The 15,000-nt window shown below is 46.1% G+C and overlaps 1 protein-coding gene across 3 annotated transcripts in view; it reads left to right on the top strand.

Annotated features, from left to right (window-relative positions):
* The window catches only part of zfhx4 (zinc finger homeobox 4), an 81,734-nt gene that overhangs the window by 65,610 nt on the left and 1,124 nt on the right, over positions 1 to 15,000 (top strand). For 2 of the 3 annotated variants that reach the window (XM_019869429.1, XM_019869428.1), the window contains exons 8-12: positions 4,863 to 4,996; positions 5,661 to 5,861; positions 6,064 to 6,181; positions 6,282 to 11,657; positions 12,144 to 15,000. The exon at positions 12,144 to 15,000 is cut by the window's right edge and continues 1,124 nt beyond it. In XM_019869429.1, coding sequence (XP_019724988.1) covers positions 4,863 to 4,996; positions 5,661 to 5,861; positions 6,064 to 6,181; positions 6,282 to 11,657; positions 12,144 to 13,717 — 7,403 coding nt within the window. In that variant the 3' untranslated portion in view covers positions 13,718 to 15,000. The other variant, XM_019869430.1, reaches the window with a different exon arrangement.

Below are 15,000 nucleotides of genomic sequence, written 5' to 3'. Positions count from 1 at the left end.
TCCACTGCTGGGGATGAATATCACATGGCTCCATTTCATCACGTGGATTTCCCCCTTTCGCTTTCTCTCCACTAACGTCTTCCTTTTCCTCTCCCACCTTAACCATGCAGACACCTTCCAACACCTGGCCTCCATCCATCTCAAAGTAACCCCCCCACCACACACACACACCTTTCCCTGCCCGTTTCCTGCATTCGAGCATGCCATACCTTGCTCCGTAATGTGAGGCTCAATGAGGCAGAAGGTGAGCCGAGTGAGGATGGGGCCTATTAGTTTGGTTCGTCATCTATCTTTCAGCTCTATCTCTCTGACAGTCCTATCTGAGCGCCTGGCGGGGGGAACCACCATCCATGCGTTCACCAGCCTATATGACCGCGAATGTTATTCAACACCACCGCATTCATGCAAAAAAATAAATAAATAAAAATAGACCCAAAGGTGCAACAATGTCCAGCTTGCTGCAACTTTAAGGCGTGCTATCTAGCTAGCTAGCTAGATTTGTCCTTTCCTTTCCCAACTTGAAGTACTGTAGTCCAATTTAGCGACTCCTTCCTCAGCCTCCAGTCTGCGGCGTGCTTCAGATGTGTGTATGGTATGTGTGATTCCCTATGGAGGGGAGGGATTACAGTGTGGCCAAGTGAGCAGTCTGCTGCTTTGCGCACTTCATCTCCGAGACGCTTTAAACAAAGAGGGGGTATATGGATGCAGAGGGGAAGCGGGAGATGGCGAAAAAAAAGGGCCGATATGAGGAGGGGGGGTGGGGCAAGGAAAGGCAGAGTGAGCTTTTCCCTAGCTTCATTTACATTGTCTTTTTAAATCCCATGTCACTTTAGATTAATTATAATCCATGTTACATTCTCCATGCAAATGTCCCTGATGTGGATTACTTCCAGATAGCTTTGTGCTGTATGTGTAGACGGCGCATGTCACCATGGCTCAGGGGCCTACTTCTTATAAATAACCAACTAAACAAAAGGCCCCGGCATGGAAATGAGCCTGTCACGCGGTCCAAGGAAATTTGCAGATATCTACCTGCTTCAAATTAGCAGAGCTATTACTCATTGCTCCCGCAGTCAAATTTATTAAAAGCATACAAGTTTGGATTGCGCAGATAACAGGGGGAAACGACAAGGAACTGCGCACAAACCAGATGAGATTTTATGTATTCCATAATCCGCACATCTTTTTTTTTTGTTTAATTTGCATTCATCTTGCAAATTTGAGATGAGGGCTCCACTTGTTTGCAATCTCTCCAAGATGAGATTAAAATATATTAAAGATATTAGCATGTTTAATTACAGGCCTGCAGCTATTCTTCCACAAATGTTTTTTTTTTCCCCCCCCATCTTGTTGTGCGTCACAGCCGATTTGTCAAATGTGACAAGGCCCTGGTTGTATTCATCTCTCTTTTATCAGATGCAACTGCGATAGAAAAGAGGGCAAATCATTAAAAATACACATAAATGGCAAGACAGTTGCTTCTTAACATTCTCTCCCGCTCACTCTCTCTCTCTCTCCTTGTGTAACCCGCTGAGTGCTTTGGTGGGAGTTTGGGGTTCAGAGTGTGTTGTTGTAATGTTATCAAGTGACCGGGGGTCAGCCTAATGCGTAACCTCAGACCAAGAGACAAGTAAATCATGTCAACCAACTCTCCCTGGCGCATTTTGGCCGGCTCCCCCCCATCATAGATTTACTGCTTCATATCCTTAGCCAGTCTGCCAGGACTCAGCGGTGCTAAATTGAATACTAAATCCAAGCTGCCGCCACCCAACCTGCTTCTGCTTAAGTTGTGGAGCCGTTCGTATTTTCATGAAATTGTCTGGAATGGACTCTAATTGCTCAGTCACTTGCAGAAGGTCAAAGTGGATACGTTTGCACCAAATAAAAAACACTTTTTGTGATGAAAATCAGGCACACAACCAAATTACATCCTTAATAGAACGAGCTTTTATGATGACAACATTGCTCTCTTTTGATGCCTCTGTCAGAGAGCATCATAAAGAGAAGTGCAACTGATATGGTTGTATTTAGCTGCACGAACGGGATAAAATATGAGAAGATGCCCTCCGTACAATAGAGTGCATTTGCACAGCTTTGCCGACCACAATGAAGAACTTATTGATAAATGAATATTCCTGTTGTGTCATTCATTATTAACATTTGTCATGCATCTCTTTTATTGGCTTACATGACATCAATGGATCTCTCCCAAGTCAAAGTTCAAAAGAGCTCTAAATGGAATTGGGGCCCAAAATGTAACATTTGTCAAACACTAAAAATTTGAAATGGACAACTCCAGTTTTCCCCTTGATGTGTTAGGTAGCATTCATATTTGGGGACCCTTGCATTGGATCGCACAGATCCATAGCGAATGTTGTAGTTACTGATGATATAATAGACTTTATGAGAGCGTATCTTGTTTATTGTACTAAGTCCGCAATGACATTTTATTGAAAAGACAAGCTTGCATGCTTCTCTATCCCCAGATTATTTTGCTTTCTCTCAACCACCACTGCTCTTTACTTCTCTCCATCTGAGACGGCACTTACTTGGAAGTGCGCGTCCGTGACGCCCTAAACACCACTGACAGTTGCAAATAAAGATGGGTGGCGAGTGTGCTGTGCTCTCCCCACTGAAATGCAAAAAGGGGGCTGGGGGGGGTGAGTGTCATAAATCTCCTTTTGATTTATCTAATCAAGCCAGGTCCTGCTGCATGCAGACATTTGTCATTGGTAGAGGAGCGTAGGAGGGCAGGGGGGGCGCAGTAGTTACGGGGTGTCAGGTTTATTCGGCCCCGCCGCTTCACTGGGCTGCAGCTGGTGGAGTCCACATGAGGATGGAGGGAAGGTGGGAAGGCAAAGAAGAAGGAGGAGGGAAAAAGGGCAGAGTCATTAAGTGTAGGATGCAGACTCACCCAGACAAAGGAAAAACGAGGGGGGTGGTTGCCATTTTCTTCCGCATCCTACTCACTCCCGTGATTATTTTTTAATGATTCTCGCTATCCATGCAGACCTTCGGTTAAAAAAAAAAAAAATCCGGCAAATGGATGTTTGATTTTCTCTCATAAAATCATAGATAATATTTGAATTGTGCTTTTACCCTATTGTGCAAAATTGGGTTTCAGGTATGTTTGAAGGACACTCGACCTTAGAAGGCATTTCTCCCAACAGCTTCATTATGCGCTGGCAGGGCTGGCCATTTAAATCTCCTAAGTGGCCACAGAGAGAACAGCTCTCTCGGCATTCAAGGTTAGCCTAACTGTTTCGCTTGATGAAAGCACCAAGACAAATCTGCATCGAAAAGACAGACACACAACCGAGCGTGCAGCCATGACCCAAACGTACATTTGCGTTCACTATGACAGTAATCAATGGTGATGTGTGGGCTCGCTCCCATCCGCTATGTAAATGTGTTTGCAGCCTCTTGTCCGACAATCACCTCATCTCCCCTCGCAAGGATGCAATTTAGTTGCAAATTGAGTGAAAGACGGAGGCAAAAATTGAAAGTTGAAATTAGAATCGGTCATAATGAATAGGGGAGGTGGGGCGGCCGAGAGCAGAAAGGTCAGGTTATATGATGGCTGCAATAAAGTGTCAGAGGCCTGTCGTGGAAGACATCATGTGCACGCGCGCTAACACACCAACACACATGTACGCCCTGCAGGGGCAGTGGCAAGCGGCGTAGACAAGATTACCTTGCTATTCTGAGCTGCGGTCCAATTTTTGGATGTTCTTGGAAATTCACATTGTGCCCTTGTGTCCCCCCCTCCCTCTTTTCTGCCTCCCTGCTTCTCTCTTGTCACTTCCCTTGACAGGCCAATATTTCAGGCTCCAGATATAGGGGATTACAAATAAAATAAGTGGAACGCCTACTTAATGCAACAGAATTAAAATGCATGAACGGGCCAGAGGAATTGATATGCGCCCAATAAAAACATGAGCCACGGAATAATATGAAATACAATTTTTTTTTTCCTTCTCTCTTCTACCCCCTCGCCATGTATCAGAGCTTTGATTTCCCCCTTTTTTCCCCTTTGTGCATCTAGCGTGAAGCGCTGATTCGCAAGAGTGAGGCTCGCATATTGCCTTGAGTGACCGGGCGAGGGAGGGGTTGGTGGATGATGACTTGAGGTGGCGGGGGCGGGAGGGGGTGGCTGGGAGACTTTTCTGTTGCCTGGCCTTTGTTTTGCGCCGGCTGTGTCGAGCTGCAGCGCCTGAATGTGAGGATGAAGCTAATGAAAGATTTATCACTAAATACGACCAGAGGCCGATCTCCCCACACTGGGTGCTGTTTGGTAACGCCACGCACACACTTACACATGCACGTACAAATCGACACAAACACTACTGTAACACCAGCCATGACACCCCCCACCCCGCTCCCTCGAAAATGTTGCATCTCGTGCAGACAGAGGCATAGTTGAAGCAGCTGGGGAAATGTATATGATCTAATGAAGTGTATAATATTACCATAACATTTAATGTATGTCGTGCTGTGATAATGAGCCTGCCCGAGTTTCTTCCATTTCACATCGCCTCAGGGCAGGAAGTGTGTGTGTTAGTGGGTGTGCATGAGGGATGCGACCCGTGCCTGCACACTTAGGTTGTGTCGGTGTCAAAGCTTTAAAGTGATATGTTTCCCAGAAAAGTGTTTGTACCGTATCTCCAATACATGACCACATCGTGGTTGAAGTATCATTGCTTTCTGTAAAAAGAAAAACAAACAGAACAAAATATTTTAGAATAGTATTTGTTTTTTTTTTTTTTTTTTTTTCAAAAAAAGTTCAAGCTAGGTCTCATGACTTATGTTTTTAAATGGGATTTTTTTTCCCCAAATAAATAGTCTTCTCTTCCCCACTTAAGGAATGAATGCCACATCCAAAGAATCAACTGGAAAATCCGCAGCAGTGAAACATTCACTCCAGCCCGATCAACAAGTTGAAAGCCCGCCCAAAAGACCCAAATCTGTCGAAGCGAGGACCTCAACCGTTGAACAGGTAATGGTTTGCAGACTCTTTCAGTTGCGCAACACAAGAGGAACCGTACCAGTGAGTCTTTTCACTCTCGAGAACAGTCATCATGCTCTTCAATGGAATACCTGCACGCTTGTTGCGGCTCCCTCCCCGCTGCCCCCTATTTTGCATCTCTTTAAATTAGATCTGTTTTTAAATTAGATGATGAAGTATTAGCCCGCTTGGGTCCTATAAGAATGGAGGACTTTGTCATATGAGAAATGGATTCTATTAAGATAGGTGGTAGAGAGGCGGCTATGTCCTGCGTACTCCCTGTAATGAGCGCCTGGGGACGTAGCTAGAAATAGTACACAACTTTGTCCTTTATAATCTTCTGATTCAACCTTTTGGCCAGTTATGTTTTCGGCAAAATGAAGTGGAATGAGTTGACCTAAATGAATGATTCGAAACATGGTAATCCTACATTTATGTAAGAGAGCCATCAAGAGATTCTGTGTCCCAGGTGCATGGGCATTTCAGCCCTGGCAGGGCAAAAGGTCTGAATCTTGAAAATCTGGATGAGGTGCATGGGCATTTCAGCCCTGGCAGGGCAAAAGATCTGAATCTTGAAAATCTGGCGTTATTAATTGGTTTGTCTGGTTGGATGACACAAAAAATGTAACTCGACCCACCGACATTTTGGTTCCAGGTTCAACAGTGTCCCTATTGCAACTTCAGCAGTAAAGATGGCAACCGAATGCAGCTCCATGTGATGTCACAACATTCCATGCAGCCAGTGATCCGCTGCCCACTATGTCAGGATGTCCTCAGCAACAAGATTCACCTGCAGCTGCATCTCACCCACCTTCACAGTGTGGCACCTGACTGTGTAGAAAAGCTCATTATGACGGTATGTAAAGTTACGCGCGTCCTTGTCTGTAATTGTCTGAAATCATTCCATCACAGCGACAGTGATTACAAAAGTTTGACGCAACATTTGCCTTTGAGACTATTGTCCTCCGAGTCACCCATTGGAGGTGACCCACCTTGTCATATAACGCTGTTGAATTTGAAGCTCTTGTCATGAATGCGAAACTATTTGGTCTCGATAGGTTGTTGGGCCTGATACGACAGGCTCAAATAGTACCGTTCATCCCCAAACTGGACTAGACAAGGGATTGCCTTCAATCGATGCTTCGGTCTCTCTTGAGCCATCTGGAAAATCACAAGGTAGACCAGCATTTACTTCAAACACTGTATGTTCATATGACCCACATTTAGCTCTATTGACAGTGTGTTAACACTTGAAAATTGTGTTGTCTGCTTTAAGGAAACTCTTCAAAAGATGACTTGGCAAGGCAAGATAAGAATGAATTAGACCTCCAAGGTGAGGAAATGAAGCCCCCAAAGGAGGCCTCAGAGGCTCCGGACTGGAGGAGAGCAAGCGGGTTAGGGCATGACAGCAAGTCCCCTGATTCGCTGCAGGATCATCTCAGCGAACTCCAGAGGCTCCAACAGCAGCAGCAGCAGCTGTCAGTGTCTGATCGCCATGTCTACAAGTACCGTTGCAATCATTGCAGCCTGGCCTTCAAGACAATGCAGAAGCTCCAGATACATTCCCAGTACCATGCCATCAGAGCCGCCACGATGTGCAGCCTTTGCCAGCGGAGCTTCAGGACATTCCTGGCCCTCAGGAAACACTTGGAGAACGGACATCCCGAACTAACTGAGGCCGAAGTGCAGCAACTGATTGGAAATCTCCCTCTGAATGGCGATATCACTGAGAGTGAAGCCAGGGCTTTGGAGGAAGCTCAGGCATTTGAGCATGACTTGGACAAGGAAGATGAAATGGACCAGGAAGAGAAGCCCAGTCCTACCGGAAGTGACAGCAGCTCTCTGATAGATGACATGGGAGCAGAACCAAAACGGACCTTGCCATTTAGGAAAGGGCCAAACTTTACTATGGAGAAATTTTTAGATCCTTCTAGACCTTACAAGTGCACAGTGTGTAAGGAGTCTTTTACTCAGAAGAATATTTTACTGGTCCACTATAATTCTGTTTCCCATCTGCACAAGTTGAAGAAAGTCCTTCAAGAGGCATCAAGCCCAGTTCCTCAAGAAACAGGCAACAACATTGACAACAAACCATTCAAGTGCAATATTTGCAATGTTGCATACAGCCAAAGTTCAACACTTGAGATTCACATGCGCTCGGTACTCCACCAGACTAAAGCTCGAACGGCCAAATCTGAAATAAGCGGCAATAGCACTGGCACTAGCGGTCCAGTGCCAGCAAAAAGTCCTGCTCCAAGCACACTAGGAAACAGCAGCAACACAGATTCTGCCCAAAGTGGAACACCATCAGGTAACAAAGACAATACTGTGGAACCCAAAGATGCTAATAGCGGCAACAACACGAAACAAGCGACGGACCATGTTGCAGCACAGTCGAGCAGCCACCAGTCAGCCCAGTCCTCAGCGCAACTGCAAATGCAACTTCAACATGAACTGCAGCAGCAGGCTGCTTTCTTCCAGCCTCAATTTCTTAACCCAGCTTTCTTTCCTCATTTCCCAATGACGCCAGAAGCATTGCTGCAATTTCAACAACCGCAATTCTTATTCCCCTTCTACATCCCAGGAGCAGAGTTCAACCTCAGTCCGGAGCTTGCGCTTCACTCAGCAGCAGCTTTTGGAATGCCAGGTCTTACAGGATCCTTCTTAGAAGATTTGAAGCAGCAGATGCAACAGCAGCACCAACTGCAACAGGCTCAGCAGCAGCAACAGCAGCAGCAGCAGCAGCAAGTCTCTCTGACACAATCACAGATTCAGCAACAGAAGAACCAGCAAATCGTGAACCAAAAACCTAAAATGGAGCCTAGCAATGCATCATGCTCAGATATCCAAATGTCAAAAGAAACAGAAGACCACCTTGAAAAACAAGACAGCAGAGCAAAGTTGGAAAATGGATGCGATGCTTTCACGGATGGGGCAAAGGACAACAAAGACGCCAAAAAGTCGAAATTCTCCGAGCCATTGATTCCACCTCCTCGCATTGTGTCAGGAGCTCGGGGTAATGCTGCCAAAGCACTGTTGGAGAATTTTGGATTTGAACTTGTCATCCAGTACAATGAAAATAGACAGAAGAACCAAAAGAAAACTAAAGATGGAGGTGAGCAAGTGGATATGAACACTGATAAGCTTGAGTGTGGAATGTGCGGAAAGCTCTTCTCCAATATGCTCATTCTCAAAAGCCACCAAGAGCATGTGCACAGTCAGTTTTTCCCGTATGTAGAGCTTGAAAAGTTTGCCCAGCAGTACAGAGAGGCCTATGACAAACTTTACCCAATCAACCCTGCTTCACCTGAAACGCCACCACCACCACTGCCGCCGCCGCCACCTCCTCCACCGCCTCCCGTGAGTGCCCCAGTGACAACATCCCAACCGACTTCAACATCAATGACCAAGCCCCAAACGCCAACACCGTCACCTGTTCCCGCCCCCCATCAAACCTCACACCAAACTGCACACCAGACATCACCGCTGCAGCCACCCCACCCACCCCCGACAACCACCGCTCCTCCTGCACCTCCTCAAGTGCAACTTCCTGTTCCTTTGGAGCTGCCCCTTTTCCCACCGCTCATGATGCAATCGGTCCAGCACCCGGGATTGCCCCCTCAATTGGCCCTCCAGTTGCCTACTATGGATTCTCTCTCCACCGACCTTACGCAACTCTGCCAGCAACAATTGGGGCTCGACCCGAACTTCCTCCGCCAGTCCCAGTTTAAGCGACCACGAACTCGTATAACTGACGACCAGCTCAAAATCCTCCGTGCCAACTTTGACATCAACAATTCCCCCAACGAAGAGCAAATTCAGGAGATGTCAGAAAAGTCTGGTTTGCCTCAAAAGGTCATAAAGCACTGGTTCCGTAACACCCTCTTCAAGGAGAGGCAGCGGAGCAAAGACTCGCCCTACAATTTTAATATTCCTCCCATAACGACTTTGGATGACATCCGAATAGAGACTCAGCTAACCACCCATGAATACTATAGGACTGACTCAGCCATCAACAAGAGGTCTTCCAGAACCAGATTCACAGATTACCAACTGAGGGTTCTTCAGGATTTCTTTGACACCAACGCCTATCCCAAGGATGATGAAATTGAGCAACTTTCCACTGTCCTTAATCTACCAACACGAGTCATTGTTGTGTGGTTCCAAAACGCACGGCAGAAAGCTCGTAAAAGCTATGAGAACCAGGCCGATTCTAAAGACAGTGAGAAAAAAGAGCTGACTAATGAACGTTACATCAGAACGAGCAACATGCAGTACCAGTGTAAAAAGTGCAGCATTGTTTTTCCACGTATCTTTGACCTTATCACTCACCAGAAGAAGCTGTGTTACAAGGATGAAGATGAGGAAGGTAATGAGGAAAATCAGTGTGAAGAGTACACAGACGATCTAGTTCCAATTCGAATGACGCAGCAATCAGCAGAGCCACCCAAACATTCCCAGGGAACTGCCACCAGTTCTGGCTCGAGCTCCCCTATGATGGCCTCTCCTCGTGCCAGCATTGGAAAAGCCTCTCCTAAGCCAGACTTTGAACCTCGTTCTGCAAGCGACCCGAATAAAACTGAGTCTGCACCAGCACCGGTGGTGAAATCACTACCGGAACCAAGGCCATCTAAAGCGTGCACACCTCAACCACCCCTTCAGAAGGTTGCCCAGCCTCCGATGTCAAGGCCCCATTCCCAGCCGCAGGCAGCCACAGTGCCCTCCAGTCCGCTCTCCCTGGCCCTCTCCTCCCTCACAAACAACCTCCCACACCAGATGCTTCAATACCAGTGTGACCAGTGTAAGATTGCATTCCCTACAGTGGAACTCTGGCAGGAACATCAGCACATGCATTTCTTGGCTGCCCAGAATCAATTTCTGCACTCACAGTTCCTAGAAAGACCCATTGATATGCCCTATATGATATTTGACCCAAACAACCCGCTAATGACGAGCCAGCTCTTATCTGGAGGTCTCTCCCAAATATCTTCACAGGGTAGTTCTGGTTTGACCTCCGCTTCAGGGTCAGTGCCAATGAAGAGAAAATTGGATGATAAGGATGAAAGTGTCAATGACAAAGACGGTGGAAACAGTAGTGAAGAACAACACAGAGATAAGCGCCTGAGAACCACCATCACACCTGAACAACTTGAGGTCCTTTATGACAAATACCTCATTGATTCTAATCCAACCAGGAAAATGTTGGATCACATTGCAAGAGAGGTGGGCTTAAAAAAGAGAGTGGTGCAAGTTTGGTTCCAAAACACTCGCGCTCGAGAGAGAAAGGGGCAGTTTCGAGCCATTGGCCCCTCGCAGTCCCACAAAAAGTGCCCCTTTTGCAGGGCACTGTTCAAAGCAAAGTCAGCTCTGGATAGTCACATACGATCGAGACACTGGCACGAGGCGAAGCAAGCAGGCTTTAGTTTGCCGCCAAGCCCAATGATGAATCAAGACGACAGAGGTGAAAGCCCAAAGTATAATTTCTTTGACTTTGCACAGCTGCCTACCAAGACCGAGCCAAATGACTATGAGCTGCCTACTGCGTCGTCAACCCCAGTAAAACCATCTGAAGCGCAATTAAAAAACTTCTTAAGCCCTTCATCATTAAAAGCTGAAAACTGTGATGAAACTGATGGGCCTAATGTTAACTCAGCAGATCTAACATCTTATGATCTTAGCAAGATGGACTTTGATGAGACGTCATCAATTAATACCGCCATTAGTGATGCTACAACTGGAGATGAGGGCAATAACAATGAGGTTGAAAGCTTCACGGCAAATGGAGGGGACAAGTTGACTGACAGCAAGGGTGGTACGGTGTCCAATTCTGATGGTGGCAATGATCGATTCCAATTCAGCATGGTGAGTCCTGCCCTCAGTTTCTCCGGAAGGGACTGTGACTCTTACTATAGCTCCCGAGATGATGACCTGGATGACACCAACGACAGAAGTGAATCCTCAAGCCTAGCTGATCCCAGTTCTCCAAGTCCATTTGGGGCAGGTAACCCCTTCAAGTCTGGTAAAGGCAGCAATGCCGGCGATAGGCCAGGCCATAAACGATTCAGAACGCAGATGAGTAACCTGCAACTCAAAGTCCTCAAAGCCTGTTTTAGCGATTACCGCACTCCGACGATGCAAGAGTGTGAGATGCTGGGCAATGAGATTGGACTTCCCAAGCGTGTTGTCCAAGTGTGGTTCCAGAACGCCAGAGCTAAAGAAAAGAAATTCAAGATAAACATTGGAAAGCCATTCATAATAAGTCAAGGCTCCCCAGATGGACCAAGGCCAGAGTGTACTTTGTGTGCAATAAAGTACACTCCGCGAATGTCCATCCGAGACCACATCTTCTCCAAACAGCACATCACCAAAGTGCAAGAAACCCTGGGACACCAAGTGGATAGGGAAAAGGACTACTTAGCACCGACCACCGTCCGACAACTGATGGCCCAGCAAGAGCTTGACCGCATGAAGAAAGCTGGTGAGGGACTCGGTCTGCCTGGCCAGCAGCAACAGACAGCAGTGGACAACAGTAATGCACTTCATGGCCTTAGCCTGCCCTCAGGCTACCCAGGGATATCTGGCCTTCCGCCAGTGCTACTTCCTGGAGTCAACGGGCCATCATCGCTTCCCGTTTTCCCACCCAACACACCCGGTGAGTTAGTATGACAAAACAGACTACAAGCTTTATTAACTGACCTTGATCGTGCACTGTTTTTTTTTTCCTCCAATACTGCTGTTTATTCTGTATCACAGTGGTGTTAGTAAGAGAGAGTCCTATTTTTGAATACAATTTTGAAATTACAAATGGTTGGTATAATGCATGCATGATTTTCATCCTCGGAGTTGAACTGATAATGAGATTTTTGTACATCAAATGTATATTTATCATTGCTTTCGTTTTTTTTTTTTTTTTTTCATTTACTAATTATTGGTTCAGCATATTTCTAGTAGTCTATGAAGACTGACTGATGTTGTCTTAGAGCACATGTGACAGTTTTGATCCATAACAAAATCGGAATAAGATTTTTCCAAAACATGACAAACGTTAAATCAAGTCACTTTACAATAAATTTCCCCTAATTGTGATTGAATATCGAAATATTGAATATTTCCATATCTATATACTACTGTATTTCAGCTTTAGCATCTCCTGGTGCTGGCATGCTTGGGTTCCCTACACCAGCCACCCCATCTCCTGCCATGTCTCTCAGCACTACCCCAACCAAGACTATTCTGCAGACTCCTCCTCCTCCTCCTCCTCCTCCTCCTCCTCCACCACCTCCTCATCCCGTTCCCTCCGCACCTTCAGCAGCAGTAAATCATACAGAGCAGCAAGGAAAAGACTCGGAGAGAGACAACAGTAAAACAACAGGGGACAAGCCACCGCAGATGAAAACGAAGAGCAGCGAGAAAGAGAGCGGCTCACGGCCTGAGACCCCCAGCGTGGCCAAGAAGAGGGAGAAACAAGCTGCAGGAAAGCCAGGAAGTGAGCCTCCACTGGACACAGCAAAGCTGCAGGCCCTTCAGAGTGCTCTGGCCACAGGTGACCCCAGTTCTTTTTTGGGAGGGCAATTCCTGCCTTACTTCCTTCCTGGATTCCCGAACTGCTTTTCACCTCAGCTTCCAAGAGGGGTCCAACCAGGAGGCTATTTCCCACCGCTTTGCGGGATGGAGACCCTGTTCCCATACGGCCCCGCAGCAGTGCCACAGGCTGCTATGGCTGCTGGTCTCTCCCCGACCGCTCTTCTGCAGCAGTATCAGCAGTACCAGCAGTCCCTCCAAGATTCTCTGCAGAAGCAGCAGCAGCAGCAGCAGCAGAAACAACTGGAGCAACAGCAGAAGCAGGCACACAAATTAACCGCAGCGAAGACACCCCAAATCTTAAAGGGCACCACGACCAACTCTTTCAAACCAAAAGAAGCGAATGATACTAAGGACGACAGCAACGCAGGCGCTTCAACAGAAAGCACAAAAGAAGAACCGAAAACAGATAGCAAAATTCCCAAGGATTTTCCTGATGCTTTTATCGTACCGTCCATCAAGCATGAGTTTTTATGCAGGAAGTGCCAGATGAGTTTTGCTGATGAAGATTCCGTGGTGCGGCATCAAAAATCCCTCTGTTACTTTGGACACACTTTGAGTGACCCGCAAGAGACGGTACTTCGAAGGGCAATGAGCAACTACACGTGCGTCGCCTGCAATGTGGTCGTCAATGGGAATGAAGCACTTGGCCAACACCTTCAGTCGAGCTTGCACAAAGAGAAAACAATCAAACAAGCAATGAGAAATGCCAAAGAGCATCCTAGATTATTACCTCATTCTGTCTGCTCCCCTACTCCTAACACCACATCTACCTCGCAGTCTGCAGCTTCTTCTAATAACACCTTTCCTCATCTGTCTCGCTTGTCCATGAAGTCCTGGCCTAATGTCTTGTTCCAGGCCACCACCACAGCCCAGAAAGCTGCTTCCTCCTCCTCCCCGTCAGCCTCTCCTCCTCCCCCCCTGTCCTCGCCGTCAACGGTTACCTCAACTTCCTGCAGCACCTCAGGGGTTCCAACTTCACTACCCACCGAGAGTTGTTCAGACGAGTCTGACAATGAGCTAAGCCAGAAGCTGGACGACTTAGATGACGCGTTGGAAGTCGAGGCAAAGCCGGCCTCTGGCTTAGACGCGAGCTTCAGTAGTATCAGAATGGATATGTTCAGTGTGTAGGAGTGACAAAAGGATCCCTTGCTTAAAGAAATGGAAAAAAAAAACAAAAAAAAAACTTTTTAAACTGCAGTTCCAAAGTTTCTCTGAACCCAAAAAAAAATTCAGTACCAAATGATTGACTCAGGATTGTTTTTCCCATATTGATATGCTGGCAAGATATTGATTGATTTTTTTTCTTTTTTTTTGTTATGGACAGAACTGTTGCAAATGCTTGACTGAGCTTATATTGTATACAAAAACACGGAGTAGGGGAAAAAAATTTCCACAGGCTCCCTCAAATGGGGGGTGAGGGGGCTTGTTTCAAGCCAAAAACTCTCACGATAGCAAATTGCACCTCAGCTGGATTGTTTTCCAAATGCTAGCATGTACTGTATGGGATGACGATCCAGAACCCTCAAAGAGAATCTCTCTTAGTTTTTAGATAGGTGTAATTCAGTAGCTTTAAATTCTCAGGTCAGATAACATAACATTTCTCATTTGTTAAAGCAGCAAGCCCTGGGTACACTTGGCTTATAACCAAAACATGTCAAGCTTTATCGGACGCGTTTCCCTGGTGTGTGTGTACAGAGTACCAAGAGACAATATAGCTGTTACAATGGACGGTGTGCGTATTCTTTTAGTCGTGCCCAACAAAGAGGTTGTGTGGTTTTGCTATTGAGGCAATTTCGGATGATGAAGTCAATGTGTGCGCCGAGCCCCGTGTTTGCCACTTTTGAATACAACAAGCTGTAAGGATTTCCTCGCCCCCTTTTTTGTTCTTGTACTCCACACTAATCTGTGCCAACCTTCTCACTTGTACCTCTGCTCACACCCTTTTCCGAAGAGGTAATAACTCTAGTTTTGATAGACTCTCCGATTATGTGAATAGAACCATTTTTTTTCTTCGGTGAATTGCTGTACTGCTACGGTACCTGCTTGTGTCTGGACTATAGTGCACTTATTTGGTTTTTATTTGTCTTTTTATCATATAAATAGGCCATTTGTTAATTTAATAGAGATTTTTTTGTTTGTTTGTTTGTTTGTTTGTTTTGTATGTTTGTACGTATGTGTTTTAATTATTATTTGTGTCAATTGCAGCAGCATATTGGTCCATATGTGTTACGGGATTGATGCCCTAACAATCTATTTAACAATTAATTGGTGCATCCATGAAAGCAGTACTGTATACTTGAAACTGTTAAGGTACAAGTTGGTCATGATGTTTAAAAAAAGAAAGACGAAAAAAAAAGGTATGATCATTTGTTTGCAAATGTGCTGCTTTGAAAAACACAGCATTTGTGTTG

This window comes from Hippocampus comes, unplaced genomic scaffold, assembly GCF_001891065.2.
Source record: "Hippocampus comes isolate QL1 unplaced genomic scaffold, H_comes_QL1_v1.1 scaffold149, whole genome shotgun sequence".
Taxonomy (NCBI): Eukaryota; Metazoa; Chordata; class Actinopteri; order Syngnathiformes; family Syngnathidae; genus Hippocampus; species Hippocampus comes.
The sequence above is the reverse complement of the archived record's forward strand: the minus strand, read 5'-3'. Positions and strand labels throughout refer to the sequence as shown.